This window comes from Vombatus ursinus, unplaced genomic scaffold, assembly GCF_900497805.2.
Source record: "Vombatus ursinus unplaced genomic scaffold, bare-nosed wombat genome assembly UNPS02010822.1, whole genome shotgun sequence".
NCBI classification, from domain to species: Eukaryota; Metazoa; Chordata; class Mammalia; order Diprotodontia; family Vombatidae; genus Vombatus; species Vombatus ursinus.
The window spans coordinates 176,017-195,345 of NW_020950600.1; the positions used below are offsets into that span (position 1 = coordinate 176,017).

A 19,329-nucleotide genomic window follows, 5' to 3' on the forward strand; every position below is an offset into this window, starting at 1 on the left:
GGGCCAGAGACACAGACTGGGAAAGGAAGGGCAGAGACATCCAGAGAGAGAGAGGAAGGCACTGGGGTGGGGGCAGAGATACCCTAAAGCAGAGACACCCAGAGATAAAGAAAAGGAGAGACACAGGGGTGGGGGCGGAGATATCCAGAGATAGAGAAAGGGAGACACAGGAGTGGGGCCAGAGACACAGACTGAGAGGAGAAGGGCAGAGATATCTAGAAATAGAGACACTGGGGTGGGCAGAGACACAGTCTGGGAAGGGAAGGGCAGAGATAACCCAGAGATAAAGAGAAAGACATTGGGGTAGGGGCAGAGATATCCTAAAGCAGAGACACAGGGGTAGGGGCAGAGACACAGACTAGGAAGGGAAAGGCAGAGATACCCAGAGATAGAGAGACATTGGGGTGGACAGAGACACAGACTGGGAGGGAAGGGCAGAGATACCCAGAGATGGAGAAAGAGAGAGACACGGGGGTAAAAGCAGAGACAGACTTGGGGGGAAGAGACAGAGAAGAACAAGGGGGTGGGCTAGCAGAGCCACAGGTGAAACCACAAATGGACAGAAGAGATGCTGGGAGCAAAAACGCAAGAGGAGGACAAAGACAGAGACATTGGGAGGGAAGCGGTGGTGGGAGAGAGGCAGAGAGACCCAGGTGAACGGGGCCAGAGGAGAGTGGACAGGGATACAGGGACCGGAGACATGGGAGGAGAGACTGACAGGAAGGTCCCTTCCCCAGGGTGGCCCTGGGTCTGACTCTCAGGCTTAATTCTCTGTTTTCTCCAGATGCCCCATTTAACCCCCAACAGCTCCTATGCAATGCTGTGTCCAATGTCATCTGCGCGGTGGTGTTTGGACAACGCTACGGCTATGAGGACCCTGATTTCAAAACGCTGCTCGATCTGCTGAATGACAACTTTAAGCTAATGAGTTCCCAGTGGGGCCAGGTGAGGGCCTCCATGCCTGGGCCCTCCCACGGCGGGCTCAGCCTCTGATGGGGACTTCACCTAGGAAAGACTTCACCTCTCTAAATCAGGGGAGAAGCCAGGGCTGGGGGTTGGACACTTATGGTGAGGTAGCATTTCTGGAGATCCAAACCTAAAGGGCGTCTTAGGAAGGGGACCCCAGCTGGAAGGACAGGGAGATCGAGGGGGGAGGACACAAAGGGTAACTAGGAGAAGGGGAAGATGAATGGAGAAAAAAAGGAGGTAGGGACAAAACCGGTTTGGTTGGAGAATAAGGCATCTAGAGTCATGGCAGCCTTAAGTTTAAGACCTAGAAGGCTTCTCGGAGATGGAGTCCAACTTAGAAAAGAGACTTGCCCAAAGTCACGTAGCCCATAGAGATCATAGAAGGCCAGAACCAATGAGGCATTGAATGCCAAGCTAAGATGTAAAGATGGGGATCCTGTGGGCTTCAGGAACAAGAGAAAGACCCTGAACTGGGGAAAGTGGAGCACAGGGCTGAGCTCTAGAGACCTGGGCTCTAATCCTGGCTCTCTTACTTGGTAGCTGTGTCACCTTGGGCAAGTCACTTAACCTCTCAGCTTCCTCATTCACAAAATGGAGGTAATTCTAGCAGTAGTGCCCACCTCACAAGGGTTTTGTGAGGTCCAAATGAGATCATCTATGTAAAGTGTTTTGTAAGCTTTAAAACATGATAAAAAGTCCCCTTCTCGGGGCTTCCTTGTTTTCCTCTGCAAAATCTAAGACTGTATGAGGCAGTAATAATAACAGCCGTGACCACTAGGTGGCACCACAATGCGTGGAGCACTGTGCCTGGGGTCAGGAAGATTTCAAATGTGGCCTCAGACACTTACTAGCTGTGTGAGCCTGGGCAAGTCATTTCACCCTGTTTGCCTCAGTTTCCTCATCTGTAAAATGAGCTGGAGAAGGAAATGGCCAAACCACCCCAGCATCTCTGCCAAGAAAACCCCAAATGGGGTCATCGTTACTGAACCACAGTAACAACAGCATGTATTTGTATAGTCCCTTCAGGCTTGCAAAGCACCTTACCAATGTTATCACATTTGATTCTTCCAACAACCCTGTTGTCATCCCCATTTTAAAGAAGAGAAAGCTGAGGCTTGGGTTAAGTGACTTGCCCAATGTCATACAGCTAGTGTTTGAGGCAGAATCTGAACCCAGCTCTTCCTGACTCCACGTCACCATGTGGCTGCCTCGTGGCCAGCAGATAGTCGTGCAGTGTTCTCCCCCCCTCACGTGAGCCTCTTCTTTCTGTCCCTCACCCCAGATGTACAACATGTTCCCCTCTGTCATGGACTGGGTTCCTGGTCCCCACCAGCGAATTTTCCACAACTTTGAGTTGCTACGGGCCTTCATCTATGATCAGATTTGGAAACACCAGAAGAGTAGGAAGCCAAGAGAGCCTCGGGACTTCATTGACTGTTTCCTAGATCAGATAGACAAGGTTGGGTCCCTTCCCCACGCCCATCCCTCCCCTGCCCTGTGCCTGATCTCGCCACCTCCCCGTACCCCCAGACAGCCCCTCCTGCCCCAAGCAGCAGCCGCCTTGCTCTGCCACAGGAAAAGCAGGACCCCTGGAGTCACTTCTACATGGATACGCTAGTGATGACGACCCACAATCTATTCTTTGGGGGCACCGAGACCACAAGTACCACCCTTCGCTATGGACTGCTGATCTTACTCAAGTATCCTGAAGTAACAAGTGGGTGCCCTTCATCTCCATGAGTCCCCCCATCTGGAGGAGGGAGGCTTCCCTGGGGGCCATGGCACCATGGGAAGGCGTGCTGGAAAAGCTCAGATCCCTGGCCTTCGGCACCTGAGTGGTCCCAGGCCACTTCATTTCTCTAGGCCTCGGTTTCCTTATATGTAAAACAAAGGGGTTGGACTGAATGGCCTCTGAGGGACCTTCCAGGGTGAGATGTAGGGTCCTGTGAGCAGGAATAAGACAGACAGTCTCCTCAGAACCCTCCTTTCTCCCTCCCTCTGCTTCCCCAGAAAAAGCCCATGAAGAGATAGACCGTGTGGTGGGGCGGGACAGGGCCCCTCGCCTGGACGACAGAGAAAACCTGCCCTACACCAACGCAGTCCTGCACGAGATCCAGAGACTCATCAGCGTCCTACCCATGGGCCTGCCCCGGGCCACCACGCAGGACACCCATTTTCGTGGTTACTTCCTGCCCAAGGTGCCCAGTTTGGATCCACCCTGTCTATGGAGGGCCGGGGAGACCCAGTAGGACAGGGAGGAGGAGGAGGAACCTAGTGTCCTGGGATTGCAGCCAGCCAACAATCACATATTAAGCTCTCATTATGTGCCAGGCACTGTGCCAAATGCTGGGGCTATTTAAAAAAAAACCAAAAAACAAAAGTGAAGTCTCCCAGCCTAATTGGGGAGACAATATGCAATCAACCATGTGAAGACAGAGAAACAGAGACAGGTAAGTGGGCAGGTAGGTAGACAAGATAGAGAGAGAGAGACAAGAGAGACAGATAGAAAAAGGGAGACAGGCAGGTAAGTAGGCAGGTAGGCAGGCAGGATAGATGGACAGAAAGACAGACAAGTAAGTAGGTAGGATAGGGACAGACAGATACATACATACATACATACATACATAGATGGATAGAGAGGTAAGTAGGTAGGTAGGCAAGATAGATACTGGTAGATCTATATAGACACATCACACACGCACGCACGCACGCACGCACGCGCTGTAGATGAGGTTTCACCCCAGGGGAAAGGCACTAGCAGCAGGAGAGGGGGACAGGATAAGAAGCAGAAAAGGCAGCCTCCTGCCCAAGTTGATCAGAACGTTGAAGGAAGCCAAAGCCAGGGGCAGAGCTGAGGAGGGACAGCCTTCCAGGCAGAGGGACAGAAACCCTCTGCCATCTGGCTTCTGACTTCAACATGCAGTAAAACTGCTCTCTCCAAAACCACCACTGGTTTCTCAATGGCCAAATGCAATAGCCTTTTCTCAAGCCTCATTCTCTTGACTTCTGTGCAGCCTGTGAGGCTGTGGATCACCCTCTCCTCCCGGGTACTCTGTTCTCTCTAGGTTTTCAGAACACCCTTCTTTCTCTCCTCCCTCCCTGACCACTGCTTCTCAGTCTCCTTGGCTGGGTCCTCCTGCAGGTCATACCCTCTGACCCTCGGTGTCCTTCAGGGCTCTGTCTTGAGCCCTCTCTCTTCCCTCAATACTACTTCACCTAGTGATCTTGCCAGTTTCTGTGGACCCAGTATCTTCTCTATGCAGATAATTTTCATGGCTCCATATCCAACCCTAACCTCTTTACTGAGCTAATCTGCCTCTTGGCAGTCCAAAACCCAACTGATTCTTTCCCCCCAAACCCTTCCCTCTTCTGAACTTAGCTATTATGGTCAAGAACACCACCTATCCTCCCAGGCTCAACACCTCAACACTTCAATCCATTACTGTCTTGTTATTTCTACCTTCACATTTCTCCACTCGTACTCACACAGCCAACCCCCCTGGTGGAGCCCCTCATCACCTCTCAACTGCACCATTGCATTAGCCTTTCCATCGGTTGCCCCTTCCTCGCCAAAGTGATTTTCCTAACGCATAGGTCTGACCACGTCACCACCACCTCTTGCTCAATAAACTACACTAGCTCCCTATCACCTCCAGAATCAATTAACAAGTCTTTTCTTTCCGGCTTTTAAAGCCCAAATTCACCCCTCTTCACCAGCAACACCAGCTGCCCCTCGAACACGACACTACCATCTCCCTCCTGACTTTTCACTAAATACATGGAGCCTTGGTAGGCAGTGGAAAAGGAGACTGAAGATTAGGAAGAGTGGTGGTCATCATCCCTGGCTGGCCCTCTTCCCTAGGACGCTCTCTCCTCTACCTGACGTCCCAGCCTTCAAGATTCAGCTCAAATCCCACTTTCTGCAAGAGGACTTTTCTGCACCACTTTGCTTGTTGACTGCTATCTTGCAGAGAGAGGACAGATAGATAGATACATACATAGATAGACAGATGATTGATAGATAGATGATTGATAGACAGACAGATAGATACTGTTGTTTGTCCTTCATTCTTGAAGAGTACTGTGACACCAGGAAGGAGATGCCATGACTTGCAAGTGAACTGGATTTCAGTGAGGGAGGGCTGTGCAAAGTCACCAGCCTCACTTTCTCCTCCGGAGCCATCTGGGTCCAGTGGCCAGATATAGAGCAGGACAACTGGAGACGGTCCGCAGAAGGATAGACAGGAAATGGTGTGAAGGTAGAGATACAACTTTGGGAACACGTTAAATAACACTAAGTGAGTTTAGGTGAAGAGTTGAAGATGGCACTGGGAGACTGGGAGGATGGTGATGACCTCAACAATAATAGTAAAATTTGGATAGTTTTGGGCCTGGAGTCACCAAGGCCTGAGCTCAAATCCAGCCTCAGACACAGGATCTGTGACCTTGGAAAAGTTAACCTAAGTCATTCTGCCTGCCTCAGATCCCTCATCTGTAAAACGGTGGCAAATAGCATTTGTGAGATTGTGGTGAGAATCCAATGAGATAATTAGTGTCAAACGCTTTGAAAACCTCAAAGCACTGTATCGGTGTTAGCTATTATCATCAGTTCTGTTTTGGACATGTTGAGTTTGAGATGCCTACGGGGCATCCAGTTGGAAATGTCCAGAAGGCAGTTAGAGATACAAATCTCTAATGTAAAAAGGTTAATGTAAAAAAAGAGTTTAGGGGCTGGCTAAGTCGATTTGGGAATCAGCAGCATAGGATGGGAACTGAATCCATGAGAGCAGATGAGATCCCCCAGGGAAGTGGTATGGAGGGAGAAAAGGAGGGAGCCCTGTGGGACACTGACTGTTAGTGGATGTGCTCTGGATGAGGATCCAGCAAAGGAGACTGGGGAGGAGTCAGACACACGAGGGAAACCAGGGGAGAAGAATCTATGAGAGAGGAGGGCAGGCAATGACAAAGGCACCAGAGGAAAGGTCACTGCGTTGGACAATTAAGAGATGGCGGATGACGACTCTGGAATGCAGTTCCAGGAGGATGACAGTCGAAAGTCTGACTGAAAAAGGTTTAGAATGGAGAAGGGACGGGCCCTAGAACAGATGGCACCTAGAACAGACAGCTTTCTCCTGGAGTTTAGCCACAAAGAGGAAAAGTATGATAGCCAGTGAGGATGGTCTAGGGGGATGTGGGAGATACGGGAGTGTTTGTAGGCAGGAGATGCAAGATTAGAAAGTGGTGGTCATTGGTAAGAAGACGGAATGGAACCAAGGGTGCATGAAGAAGGGGCAGAGGTAGGTAGAGTCAATGGTGGGGGAAGGCATCTGATAGGAGATGAAGAGGAGGGGAAGATTTTTTCGATGGCAGCCAAGGTCATTGGCAGCGTGGAAGGGACGGTGTCACCACAGGAGACTGGGGGAGGGGTGAAAGGGAAGGTGACACCACCTGAGGGGTGCACAAGGATTGCCCTGTTGCAGCAAGGGCCCAGGACAGGTTTCATGGTTTTCCCCTGGCTCCTAAGCCAGTCCCAAGGCTGCTGGACAGAGCACAGCCCACCTGCCAGCTCTGCCCTCTAGCAACAGGCCCCAGATAGGCTGGCACTAACTGTCTTCCCACTCCCATTAGGGCACCCACGTCATCCCACTCTTGGTGTCCGCACACCGGGACTCAATCCAGTTCAAGGACCCACAATGCTTTGACCCAACCAACTTTCTGGATGATAAAGGGGCCTTCCGACCAAACAAGGCTTTCATGCCCTTTGCTCCAGGTAAGGACCATCCAGGGCATGGTTACAGAGGTGGTGGAGAGAATCTGGGGAGTAGAGAAATGCTGAATTTGAGTCAGAAGGAAAGGGAGCCCGGGACCAACCCCTGGCCCCTCAGACCCCACTTCACAAAGTGGGAAGCTTTACACGGGCTCCCAGGAAGATGTGAGGGACACTAGCACTACCCGACCTGAGATCCACCCTGGCAGCTAAAGCAACCTGGGCACCAGCTCCATGGCCAGGCCCCAGGGCCACTGACAGCCTCTGCCCACCCACAGGGAAGCGCATGTGCCTAGGGGCGAGCCTGGCCCGAATGGAAATCTTCCTCTTCCTCACCACCATCCTCCAGCGCTTCAAACTGTGCCCAATGGAGAAGCCTGAGGACATAGACCTGACTCCTCAGTGCACAGGCCTGGGCAACGTGCCCCCAGCGTATGAGCTCCGCGTGCTGGCCCGCTGAGCTCCTGCCCAAGGGGTCACCTGCGATCCCTCCCACCCCCACTGTGTCTTTTGTCGAATAAACCCCCCCTCAAAGGCATTGTGTGTGTGTGTGCCCTGCTCATTGGGGTGGGTGGGCGGACAACAGGCAGAACACAGGCCCGGCTCTGAGGTAAACTTTATTTGGGGGCGGGCGGCCAGTCTGCAGCCGACGCTCCACTGAGCACCCCTACCCCCACAGGAGGCTCAGTCCAGAGGAGGCCAGGGCCAAGGTGGGGGGGCACTTCACATTCCAGGCTGGAGGAAGGGGGCAGGAGTCCCACCCATCCCCCCTGCCAGCAAGAGGCCATGACCCTCCCCACCCCCAATAATTCCAATCTTGTATCCTGGTTAGAGGGGACAGTGCCAGGGGGGCCCACTGTGGGTCGAGTCCATGGGAGGCTCACTCCTTACGGAGCTGGGGGAAGGGCCACGTGCACGGGATGCTGCCTGTCCCTGCCCAGCTCCCGCTGCGCCAGGACTGGCAGTAACCCCTCCACCCACATGGGGAGGGGGAAGGCAGGCAGGCAAAGGCAGAAGCAGCAGTAGAGAGAACGGCCACGGTGTCCGGGACGGCCCAGCCCGGCAGCCAGCAGAGCAGCACAGGGTGGGGGACCATCTGGCTGGTTCCAAGTGCTCTCCACTAGGTAGGCTGGCCTGGCTGGGACACTGGCACCTGAATGCCCTTCTGGCCTGATGCTACAGAGACACAGAAAGACACTGAATTAACTGGAGGTCAAGAATGAGTCACGTGACTGATCCCGGGGAAGGGAGGGAGGATGTGGTAGAGGAGGGGGCCAGGAGGCTGGAGGGAAACGGAATGGCCACCAACTGAAGGAGAGACTTGGTGGGCAGGCTGGGGGAGAGAGGAGGATGGGAGGAGGGGGCCATGGAGCTGGGGAGCCCCAGAAGGCAGAGGACAGTGAGAGGGAGGACCAGGAAGCAGGTACCTAGTTGATATTTGTCCTTGGCTGCAGCCCGTTCCTTGGCATCAAAATACCAGACAGTGATGGCGTACCTGGGCACACAAAGAATGCCCACCTCATGACCCTCTGGGGTCTAAACAGGACCCAAGGGGGTGCTGAGCTCCCATCCCCACAGCAGGGATGAACCCCCAAACCCACACTCGAGCTGTTATGGACCAAGCCTAGATCTAGAGATAAAAAAGAACTCAGAAGTCATCTAGGAAATGAGTAAACTGAGGCCCAGGGAGGGAGTGATTGGCCTGACGCCACACAAGTACTAAGAGTCAGAGCCAGGATTCAAACCCAGGGCTCAGAGTCGGTGGGGAATTCCAGGGGGGTCTGGGCACAGCTGGACTGAGACATAACAGGTTTCCCTCGGAACTCTGCCCATTTTACTTTGTGCACTGGAGGCCACAAGTAAATGTCAGAAGCCCTTCCCCCTGGAGAAGCAGGGGTCCAGGCGGGTTGCTGGACTTGCCCAGGCCCAAGCAGCTGCCTCAGCGGTCCCCGGAGGTAAGGGAGGAGTGTGGGCAAGGGCGCACCTGGTGGCGTATGCTGGCTTCACTTCGTGGGGATTCCTGCGGTCCGACCAGAAGATCAGCAGCCGATCAAACAGAGGCTCGATGTTGGCCACCACAGGCCGACCCTCGGGGAAGATCTGCAGCAAGCCACCGTGGATCTGTGCCCGGGAACAAGCTAGCCAAGTCAGACGTCAGAGCGAAACTGGCCCCACCTCCAGCCTCTGCACCCCTGGGGGCTTCCCACTAGGGGGCGGAGGACGCTCAGGGAGGTTTCCAGGCTCCAGGGTTTCCCACCAGGGGGCGCATAACCCCGAGGTTGAGGGCCGTTTACAGCCCCGCCTCCCTCATCTGCACAAGAGGAGGGATGCTATCCCAAACCCGTTGCCATAGAGATGTCCAGGAAGCCACCAAAGACAGGAAGTGGGGGGAAGGGGGGATGTTTATTACAGACCAGGCGAGGCGGACTGCACCATTCCGTATATGGGGTGGGGGAGGAATGGAAGCTGCCAAGGGAAGGGTGAAGGAAGAACAGAACTCGCCATTCCAGGTACGCGAGGGAGGACAGCCGGTGGACCGCACCATTCCATGCACTGGGTAGGGGAGCATGGAAAAGATGGGGAGGACGGCACCATCCTCACACAGAGGGGTGATGAACTAAAGCACAGCTAGCTGCAGGCACACCCTTCCAAGGGCACCCCCACACGCATGCACCCCGCTTCCCCCTCGGGGACCCTACCTTTATGTCCCAGTTCCGGTTCAGGTAATAGATACAGGTGATGCAGCGCCCATCCCCGTGGGGGTTGTCCACGTGCCGAACATAGCCCAGCCCGTTACCAGGGTAACAAGCCACCATGGCCTGCGGGAGGCACAGAGGGGCGGGGCCGTCAGGACGCTCCTCCCCCAAGAAAACCAGACAAGTTAAACACAAGACTGGAGAAGAAACTGGGGCCCTGGCCGTGCTGGCCAGTGCCTGGGGCCTGATGAGCCCTAAGAAAACAAAGCAGGTCAAGGGCGGAGGGAGAGGCCCCAAACATAAAATACATTTTCAGCCCTGCTGGAGGCAAAAAACTGGAAGGATGAAGGGGTACCTGTCTCCCAGGGAGTATGAAAGCAATGCAATGTTGTAGGCTACTGCTGTTTATACAGCACTTTAAGGCTGGCCAGGTGCTTCACAAACGTCACTGGATCCACACAACTCTGGGAGGTAGGTGCTGGTATGACTCCACTTTACAGATGAGGAAACTGAGGCAGACTGAGGTTAAGGGACTTTCCCCAGGGTCACACAAGTAGTAAGTGCTTGAGGTGGATTTGAACTCAGGTTCTCCCATCACCAGGTCCACGGATCCATTCGCTATATACCTTCCTTTCAGAAAATGGGATTCTTCAGGCAGCTAGGTGGTGCAATGGATTGAGTACAGGCCCTGAAGTCAGGAGAACCTGAGTTCAAATCCAGCCTCAGACCAAACACTTGACACTTACTAGCTGTGCGACCCTGGGCAAGTCACTTAACCCCAACTGCCTAATCAAAAAAAAAAATGTGATTCTTAGATTAAGATGAAGAAATGGTGGGACAGGAAGAATTCAGAGTAGCCTGAAGACTCAGGTGAAGTGACTCCACAAAAATGGGTAGGGATTAGAATGGGTGCAGGGCCTGTGATATCCCTCCACAAAAGCAGGCCTGCCCTTTCCATCCATGTCAGGCTGACAGAGCAGCCTAGAAGGTGGCCCTGGCCCTGGCTGCCAGGGCAGTTTTCTCCGGAGCTCTTACCTTTTGTTGATGGAAATGGAAAGAACTCGGATTATAAAGACCACACCTGGCCCTGGAGATGAATGAGCCCAAGCCCTTTTCAGAGAGAGGGACTGTAGGTAGGAAACACAGCTCATGGGGTTGTTAAGGGTTAGCTGTGCCAAGCTGTCCCTACTTCTTAACTGTTACAAGGGGCAGCTCTCTGGAGAAAGAAAGATTGTATTCTGAAAGTGATATAAAAACGAGACATTTTTTGAAGAAGCCTAGGAAGCACGGTGGCCCAGTGGACAGAGCCCTGGACTGACCTGAGCTCAAATCCTTATGAATTGTGTGATCCTAAGCAAGTCACTTAAATTTCTGCCTGCCTCTGTTTCTTCATCTGTAAACTGAACCTAACAATAAATTAAGCTAACAGTATTGGAGGGTCAAATGAGATAAATCCGTAAAGCCCTATACAAATGTGGCTATTTTTAACCCAGGAAAGCTTGGTCTAAGACAAACTACAGCTCCCAGTTGACCGCAATAACAGAGGGCAACCACCCAGAATGACTTCCTGACTTGAGAGGTGTGGACTCAGCCCACGGGTGGTTCAGCTATCCTTAGGGGATGCTGAAGAGGGACAGGGGGCTGTGGTGCCATTGTGACCAGTGCTGACCAGACTCGGATGGGGGAGGGCTGTCAGCTGGATGAGGGCCCCCATTTGACTCCACAAACACTTCCCAATAGTTCCACACGAGGTGATTCTGGCCTAGGCATTGGCATGACCAAAGACAGAACAGAAGGCCCTACCCTCACAGCCCTCCTGCGTCTTCAATCCCAGAATGCCACCCCTCAGACCCTGCAGAACACTGTCTTCAATCCCAGAATGCCACCCCCCAAACCCTGCAGAACACCAGCGCCATCCCACTGACCTTCCCACCGCTCCTGCTGCCAAGTCTGTTTCCCAGCAACCCACTCACAGAGCTCAGGCAAGCCTCGAACATCCCCCAGCCAGCAGCACGCTACAGCTGTCCTCTCCTGGCCCATAACTGCCTGGTCTAAGAGATGGTCTGATTGAGAATGTCATCTCTTCCCATCCCCACGGACACTTTTCTGACTTCGGTCCTCATTGCACACTTGGATTTGTATCCCTGATGCCTAGCATAGTGCCTGGTACACAGTAGGTAATTAATAAATGCTTGTTGCTTGACGGCTTGGTTCACTGTGCATCTGCCAAATCTCCATTTCCCTGTTACACAGCAGTTCCCAATCAAAGGCCAAGTTCTGAGATGCCTGTCTGTCCGTCCCCACTCCCACTTTGCCTGCCTCCTGGATTTCTTAATAATAGGCAGCACTGCTTGAGGTTTGCAAAGCACTCGACAACCATTACCTCATCTGATCCTGACAACCACCTTGGGAAGCAGGCATTATCCTCATTTTACAGAGGAGGAAAACTGAGGCTGAGAAAGGTTAAAGTGACTTGCCAGGGGCGCTACAAGTAGTGTCTCAGAGGGGCAGCTAGGTGGTGACACTAACTGTGTGACCCTGGGCAAGTCACTTAACCCCAATTGCCAAAAAAAAGGGGGGGGGGTAGTGTCTCAGGTGACATTAGAACTCAGGTCTTCATAACACCAGATCCAGGACTCTAACCACTGGGCCAGTTTAGTTTCCTTGAACATCAAATGGGGGTGTTTGGGAGGTGGCACAGACGAGACGGTGAAGATTAAGTTGATGGTGAATCCAGAAAAGGATAAAGGAACTAGGGAAATGCCCTCTTTCAGCCCCTGGCATCAGCTCCAGCCAGGCTCAGCAACTGGACTGTGCCCACCTCATGGCCCTAGGCACCCAGCCACACTATGTGCCAAACGCACTGACAACCTTGGGGCCTGGGGGTAGCTACAATGGAGAGCCTAGCTGTCCCCACTGCACAGTCACTCACCACACTGGCTCCTGGGCCCTCTAGAGAACACTTCCTCCCTCCCCCGGCCCTGCTTTGACCTCTCTCCCTGGCATTGCCCAGTTCACTGCCTCTTCAGTTCCCTGGCACCTGGGGCCCTACCACCTCCAGCACAGAATCTCCAAAGTTGGCAGGGGCTTGACACACTTGACTTCGATCTCCCTCCTCAATGAGGATACGTTCTCTCTGCCCTAAAGGGGTTCACCCCACGACGCCTCCTGATCCTGACAGGAACGGGGTCACAGCCTAGAAGGGAGCTCTTTGGAGGCCATCTAACCCAATGCAGGAGAAAGGCAAGGGAAGGGGAGCCCAAGGCTAGCTGCTGAGTGTCAGAGGCAGACCTGGCCCCATAACATGGCAGCTACCAATGGCCGCCATCCCCAGGTGCTCGCCAACTCCAAGGCCATGGGCAAATCACACCATCTCTCAGTTTCCCCACGTGCCATTTGGGGAAGATGCCCGCACCAGAGAGCGCAGAGCTGCTGCCCACTTTGGAAGAACTTTCCAGTCTGCCACCTTCAGAATTCCCTCCTTCAAGCTAGTTGCATAGAGTTAAAGGTGGGACCTGAAACCAGGTCTTCATGACCTCTAGCCCTCTCCATAAAGAAACTCTGCTTCCATTGCACCCCCACAAACGGGAGCTACTGAGGCCAGTACAAATTGGGACCCAGGGCCTGAGGCCCCCCCCAGCCTCAATGGCAGAACAAGACTTAAACTCAGAGCTCTTTCCCAGACAACAAGTCAAGCTCATTCTTCCCACAGGGCTCTCAACCAGGTGCTTCCTCTACCCTTCCTTCCTCAGGCCCAAACAACCAGAGGGGTTCCCATCCCTGTGCAGCCTTCCTGGGCCCATGGCACTCTCCCACCAGGGGAAGGCAGACCCTCACCAGCAACTCCAAATACACTTGAGGGCTCAACAGTTAAAGCAGCTGGGGGCAATCCGGCAGGGCCTGCTGAGCCGCCCCTCCTAGGGAAGCTGGGGAATCGTCCTCTACAGGCTCCACCCCCCCGGGGTCTCCCTCATGAGACTGTGAGCCTCCTAGAAAGCACGACCTGCCTTCTAGCTTTCTCTGCATCCCCAATGATTAGCACCATGCCTGGCACCCAGTAGGCAATTAATACATGTTTTCTTAGAGGTAAAGTTGCCTTAACAGAACAAACGCTAGAGCTGGAAAAGGCCTCTGAAACCATCAAGTCCAAGCCCCTCATTTTACAAATGGAGAGACTGAGGCCCAGCCAAAGGGGACTGCTAAAGATCACCCAGCTAATTATCAACAGCAGAGTCCGAGCTCAAACTCAGGTCTGGGGCCCTCCCCCTCACACCTTTCAAGGAGAGACAGCCTCATTGCCCCTTCCCCACAGTGCCAGATCCAAGGCCCGACCCATTGGGACAGGAGGCAGATACACGGTCATGAACACACACACACACAGAACCCTCATCTACTTCCAACAGGCCCCAAAGCCTCAGCTTCCTCTTGGGCCACATAAGGAGGTGATGGGGATGGACTTGGAAGTCCCACCTCGCTGGGATGAGACTAACCCTTGGCTGTTCACCCTCTGGTATGGATAAGTCTCTTCTTAAAGTCTCCCCCAACTAAAGCGTAAGATGCCTGCGGGCAAGCAGCTCACCACTTCCCTGCACTTTCCGTCCCAGATCTGGCACTAGGGCCAGCCCTGGAAAGGGCCAGCTCCATGGCAGGCCCCTGGCTCTGGGGAGATCTCTACTTCCTGCTCCTGACCCCAGCAGCTTGGACAGGGCCTTGGCCACAAGGTGAGAAGGCCCCTCCCCCAGGCCACCCCCATCTCCAGGCCAGCCAAATGTCCAGAAAGGAAAGAGTTAAGGGCCTCCCAGGGTTGATTCCCTAAATTCGTCAGAGACTAGGGCCAGGGCCAATGATGGCAGGCCCCACCCACTCAGAGCTCTTAAGAGAATACCCAAGGAACCTAGGTCCCTTTGGCCCAGCCCCATCCCCCACTGGCAGCCCCAAGGACCACCAGTGAGCAGAGGGCACAGGGGCACACTTATGGGAGGAGAGAGAGGAGATGGGCAGGACACTCACAGGAAGAAACAGGGCAGAGCAGCCAGCATCTAACCACACCAGGTCAATCTTTGCCTCTTGAGAGCTCTGAGGGACACCCCCAGCCCCTACCTCAGTCCCTCCCCCAGCTACTGCCCTTTTAAGCCAGGAAAAGCCCACAGATGCTGTCTCCAGGGAGCAGGGGAGGGCCTGGGAGGGGCCAATGGCCCATCCTATCCTGTCCTGTCCTCTCCCTTCCCCCATTCCCACAGGGTGTATTCTTACACCTAAGCCAAGAAGAAGCCCCTAGGGATGGCCAAAAGAAGCCCCGCCCCCTGACACCCCCATGAGCATCTGTTCTTCCCAGGCTTGGCACCAAGAGCACCTAAGTCCAACCTGTTCATCTGACAGATGAGGAAACTGAGCCCCAAGAGGGAAAGGTACTGACCCAAGGTCACCTGACACTGTGGAGTCAGGACTGGCAGACTCCAAATGAGGGCCACTGCCACCCTGAGCCATGTCATCTCCACCTGACAGTGGAGGTCCACAGTCTGGGAGCTAATGATTGAAGCCACACAGCTCTGGGCTAACTCCAGGGGGCAGAGGGTGGGGACGGCCAGGACCCACCCACTAGCTGGGGCAAGGCCAAGGGAGGGACCGCTGGGCGCTATCAAGTAACGGGAGAGAGCAGGAAGAGAGAAGCCTTCAAGAGCCTGGTCCAGGTGGGGGTGGGGGAGAGCCTTCTACCTCCCCAGCAGGGGCTCCATGGGCCAGGTCCTCCCAAGAGACAGGGCTGGGCCCTCCCAGTTACATAATCCCAACCCCTGTCCAGGGAGAGATACCAGGGACAAGACCTGGAGGGAGAGAAGGGGAGAGGGGGAGAGGCAGAGACACAGAGAGGGAGAAGAGAGGGGGGGAGACAGAGAGATGGTGAAAGGGGAAGGAGGAGGAGGAACACAGGCTTACGAGAAGAAAGATAAAGAAAAAGGAAAGAAGAAGAATGAAATGGAGAGGAAAGAAGGCAGAGAGATGGGCAGTAAGGGAAAGAGGGAAGGAGAGAAAGGGGAAACTGAGGCAGAGAGAGGGAGACAGAGAGAGAGAGAGAGGAAGAATAGACACCTAAGGGCAAAGAGAAAGCCAGTCAGGGAGGGCCAGACACACACACACACACACACACACACACACACGCTCCCCAAATCCTGGGATTCAGAATTTTTACAGAGGAGGAAGCTGAGGTGCAGAGATGGAAAGAAACAAGGGTCACAAAAGTGCTGGGGCCATGGTGCCCGGGTGGCTTGGGCAAGGCAGAACCTGCCTTGTGCCCACCAAGCCCCCTGAGGGCCGCCAAGGAAGCAGACAAGAGCCTCGGAGCACTGGGGGAAACTGAGGCCCAGCAAGCTCCCCTGGGCCTGGGCCTCACCTTGGTCCGGCCATTGATGATATAGCTGCCCAGGCGCCCGGCACAGTGTAGGATCACCTCATCCACGTGGGCCATCAGGGCCCCGATGCTCTCGCAGCCCGGCTCACGCCCCTCCACCCAGGCAATCTGGTCTCCCCGGATGCTACGCGAGGGGATTGCCCGCTGGCTCACAAGCTGTCCATCCCGAAAGCGCCCATCTCGGTTCAAGGCCTCCACTTCCGCCAGCACTCGGCTGCCCAAGGCTGCCCCGAGGAAGCCATCCTTCACACAGATGCCATAGCATTGCATGCAGGGCACGATGTAGTCCACAGCCAGCCGCTCGGCGCCAGAGACAATGGCCTCCCTCTGCACCGGTGTCTCACTGCCCTCCTCCACCCAGCGCCGCTTGCCGGGCGGGGTGTCGCCACCACTCTCGGCCCGCTTCCGCTTAGGGGCTTTGGGCTGGGCCCCCCGGGCAGCCAGCAGCGGGCACTCCTTGGTGATCAGCACAGCAGCCCCCTCACTCTGTAAGGGTCGCAGCTCCCCTCCCCCTTGCCCACTGCGCCCCTCGGGCATGGGGCTGGCAGCAGCTGAGGGGATCCCGGCTCCTGGGGGCAGAGGGCCACCCCCACTGCTGCTGGGGCCAGCCAAAGCCTCACAAGGACCAGACAGGTGGAAGGAGGGCTGCGAAGGACAGGATATGTAGCTCTCCAAGCCCATCCTGGAAAGGCTGTGCCCAGGGGTGTCCACAGTGGGCAGCTGAGGGAGACTCCTGCTCAGGAGGTCGGACTGGCATGGGCTGTCCATGGCAGCGTTTTCATCCCCCAGGCATGGAGGACACTGCCCGGGCCCATGGTGCCAGCCTCCTCCTCCTCTCACTGCAGCTGGGGATAACAGTGGCAGAGCCTGGCACAGGACTGAATGGGACTGGGCAGACAGCTCTTCTCATAGCCGGGGAACCTGGGACATGATCCCCCGTTGTCCTTGGGCCTTTGTGAGGCAGCAGTGGTCCGAGGAGATGACCAACGGGGGCTACAGAGAAAGACAGGGAGGTGTGAGATCCAAGAAGCCCGGCAGAAGAGGGCAGCTGGGGGAAGGAAGACCAGGCACAATGAGGCAGAGGGGGCAGGGGGCAACTCAAGGCCCAAAGAGGAACATGGGGGCTTATGGGGGAAGGGGATCCCGGGACGGTAAGGGATTAGAGGGGGGGAAGGGGAAGCCAGACCCGGGAGGGGGAGCAAGGGGGGGGCACCGGGAGGCCCGGGGGGGGGGGGAAGGAGAGGGGGAGAGAAGGAAGACCCCGGGCAGGGAGAGGAAAGGGAGCTGAGGAAATGCTGGAGGAGGGCAGTAAAGGAGGGAAGTGATGGGGGATCCTCAAAATAGAAGGGGGAAGAGGGAGAGGGTCGTGAGGAAGGGAGTGAGCAGAACAGGACACAGGCCCGGGAAGGGGGAGAGGAACCAGGGCCTGGGCCACACAAGAATGGGGACGCAGAGGTGGAAAGGGAGGGGGAAGGACCCACTGAGAGGCTGAGAGGGGATCCAAGAATGCCAAAGGGGAAGAAGGAGGAGGAGGAGGGCCAGCGGGCACAGGAGAGGAGGGCTCCAGGGATGGAAGTGGGGCTGGGGAATCTGGTAAAGAAAGCTGGGGAACCAAGAGAGCCCCCAGAAGAGGGATGGAAGGAACTGGGGCCTGAGGGGCAGAAGGGAAAAGGGGAGGCCTCAGGCCTGCCAAGGGGGCGGAGGGGAGGGGGGGCTTTTGGATTGGCAAGGAGAGAGGGCAAGCAGCCTGGGGGGCAAGAGGAGACCAAGTTCGTGCAGCATACCGGGGAGAGGGGACCCAGGAATGGGAAGTTAGGAGGAAGAGGGAGGGCAAAGGGATTGGAGGGTGTCTGTGAGGTCAGGGGGCAGAAAGGGGCTGTGGGAGGTGAGGGAAGAGTCAGAGGAGATTCAGGAAGGAGAAAGGAAGACGAGAGAAAGACTGGGGGGCAGGTCGGGGAGAGGGAGCCTGAGGGGGATAAAGAGGAAGGGAGAAGGGAGACTGGGGGATGGAGGGGGGAGGAGCCAGAAATAGGAGGGGAGAAGAAGGGGTCTGAGGTGAAGATGAAGTAAGAGAAGGGGGACCCAGAGGTGGGAAGGGAAGGGGAGGAGGAGAAGCCTGGGGGTAGAGGAAGGAAAAGAGAAACCCAGAAAGGGAAGGGAGGGAGAAGGGTCCTGGAGTGCGGATGGGGGAGGGGAGACAGAACGCAGAGGTGGGAGAGGGGGAGAGGAGGGGGTCTGGGGTGTGGATGGGGGAGGGGAGGGAGAACGCAGAGGTGGGAAAGAGGGAGAGGAGGGGGTCTGGGGTGTGGATGGGGGAGGAGAGGGAGGACCCAGAGGTGGGAGGGGACAAGAGCAGGGTGCCTGGGGGGTCGAGGGGAGAAGAGACGGGGGAGCCAGAACTGGGAGGCGGGGAGAGGAAGGGGGACCCTGAGCGGGGATGGGGGTGGCGGGAGGACCCAGGGCAGTCCAGAGAGGGAGTCGGGCTAGGGAGACGGGCCGGGTGAGCGCCCCCCTCCCCCCAGCTCCCAGAACCCCTTCCCCACCCCCTCCCCGCCGGGCTGAGCCGACACAGCAGCGGTTGGGGGTAGGGAGCTGGGGGGAGCGGCGCGCGCCCCTCACCTCCCCCAACGGCTGCCCCGTCTGGTCCCGCGAGGGCCCCACCCGCCCCCCGCCTCCGCGGGGCCGGCCCCCGCCCCGGGCGCCCCCCTTTCCCCCACTCACCGGGGTTTTTCCTCCGGCCCCGGCGCCGCCGCCTGTGCCAGCCGCCCCGCGCAGCGCCGCGCGCCATCCCCCGCCCCCGGCCGCCCCCAGACCCCGCCCTGGGGCCCCGCCCCTGCACGTGACCGTGAGCAGCCGGCGGGGGAGGGGAGAGGGAGGAGTGGGTGGGTGCGCGCGTGCGCAGGAGCCGCGGGGGAGGGGGGAGGGGGGGAGGGGAGGGCAGGGCCTGGCCCGGGAGGGGAGGGAGCTGGAGACCCCTCCCCCCCCCCCGGCCCCCCCCCCCGGGGCCCCCCCCCCCCCCTTTCCCCCCCCCCCCCCCCCCCCCCCCCCCAAGCCCCCCCCCCCCCCCCCCCCCCGCCACCCCCTGCCACCCCCGTCTCCCTCTGCCTCTTGCTGCCTCTGCCCCCAGTGACTCCCCAGTGTCCCCTCCACCCACTGCCCCCCAATGACCCCTCCCCCAGTATCCCCTCCACTCACTACCCCAGTGACTCCTCAGTGTCCTCTCCACTCACTGACCCAGTGACCCCTCCCCCAGTGTCCCCTCCACTCACTGCCCCCAGTGACTCCTCCCCACAGTCGTCCTCACCCCCCCTTGTCCCCCATGTCCCTTCCAGTGTCCCCTTCACAGGGTCCCAGATTTTGAGCTGGAAGGAGCCCAGGAGTCAGGTCGTCCAAAAGCCCCTAATTTTACAGATGAGGAAACTGAGGTAGAGAGAAGGGATTAGCCCAAGGTGACCCAAAGTAGTGCTGTGGCCACATTGGACCCTCCCAAT

At 56.4% G+C, this 19,329-nt stretch overlaps 2 protein-coding genes across 5 annotated transcripts in view; one reads left to right on the top strand and one right to left on the bottom strand.

The window, feature by feature from the left end:
• The window catches only part of LOC114038301 (cytochrome P450 2F2-like), a 10,995-nt gene extending 3,721 nt beyond the window's left edge, over positions 1-7,274 (top strand). For both annotated transcript variants that reach the window (XM_027855572.1, XM_027855573.1), the window contains exons 4-9: positions 785-945; positions 2,252-2,428; positions 2,545-2,686; positions 2,980-3,167; positions 6,598-6,739; positions 7,015-7,274. In XM_027855572.1, coding sequence (XP_027711373.1) covers positions 785-945; positions 2,252-2,428; positions 2,545-2,686; positions 2,980-3,167; positions 6,598-6,739; positions 7,015-7,196 — 992 coding nt within the window. In that variant the 3' untranslated portion in view covers positions 7,197-7,274. The remainder of the gene's footprint in view (positions 1-784; positions 946-2,251; positions 2,429-2,544; positions 2,687-2,979; positions 3,168-6,597; positions 6,740-7,014) is intronic.
• A 61-nt stretch (positions 7,275-7,335) lies between these two features.
• Positions 7,336-18,615, bottom strand: EGLN2 (egl-9 family hypoxia inducible factor 2). Of its 3 annotated transcripts, none has more exons than XM_027855349.1 (6): positions 18,560-18,615; positions 15,821-16,831; positions 9,436-9,555; positions 8,721-8,857; positions 8,164-8,231; positions 7,336-7,912 (listed from the first exon to the last, which is right to left on the bottom strand). In XM_027855349.1, exons 2-6 carry the CDS (start codon positions 16,604-16,606, stop codon positions 7,857-7,859), a joined length of 1,167 nt encoding a protein of 388 aa, XP_027711150.1. In that variant the 5' UTR covers positions 16,607-16,831; positions 18,560-18,615; the 3' UTR covers positions 7,336-7,856. The 3 variants fall into 3 exon arrangements, with proteins under 3 accessions (XP_027711150.1, XP_027711149.1, XP_027711151.1); XM_027855348.1 differs by having other exon boundaries at positions 9,436-9,594; XM_027855350.1 differs by lacking the exons at positions 7,336-7,912; positions 8,164-8,231 and adding an exon at positions 8,238-8,366 and having other exon boundaries at positions 9,436-9,594.
• Positions 18,616-19,329: the final 714 nt, after the last annotated feature.

Coding starts and splice junctions, on each gene's coding strand:
- EGLN2 (XM_027855348.1), bottom strand. CDS start 16,606: ATGGACAGCCCATGCCAGTCCGACCTCCTGAGCAGGAGTCTCCCTCAG. Junction 8,232..8,720: donor AAGCCAGCATACGCCACCAG/GTGCGCCCTTGC, acceptor TTGTGTGCCCAG/GTACGCCATCACTGTCTGGT. Junction 7,913..8,163: donor CAAGGACAAATATCAACTAG/GTACCTGCTTCC, acceptor GTGTCTCTGTAG/CATCAGGCCAGAAGGGCATT.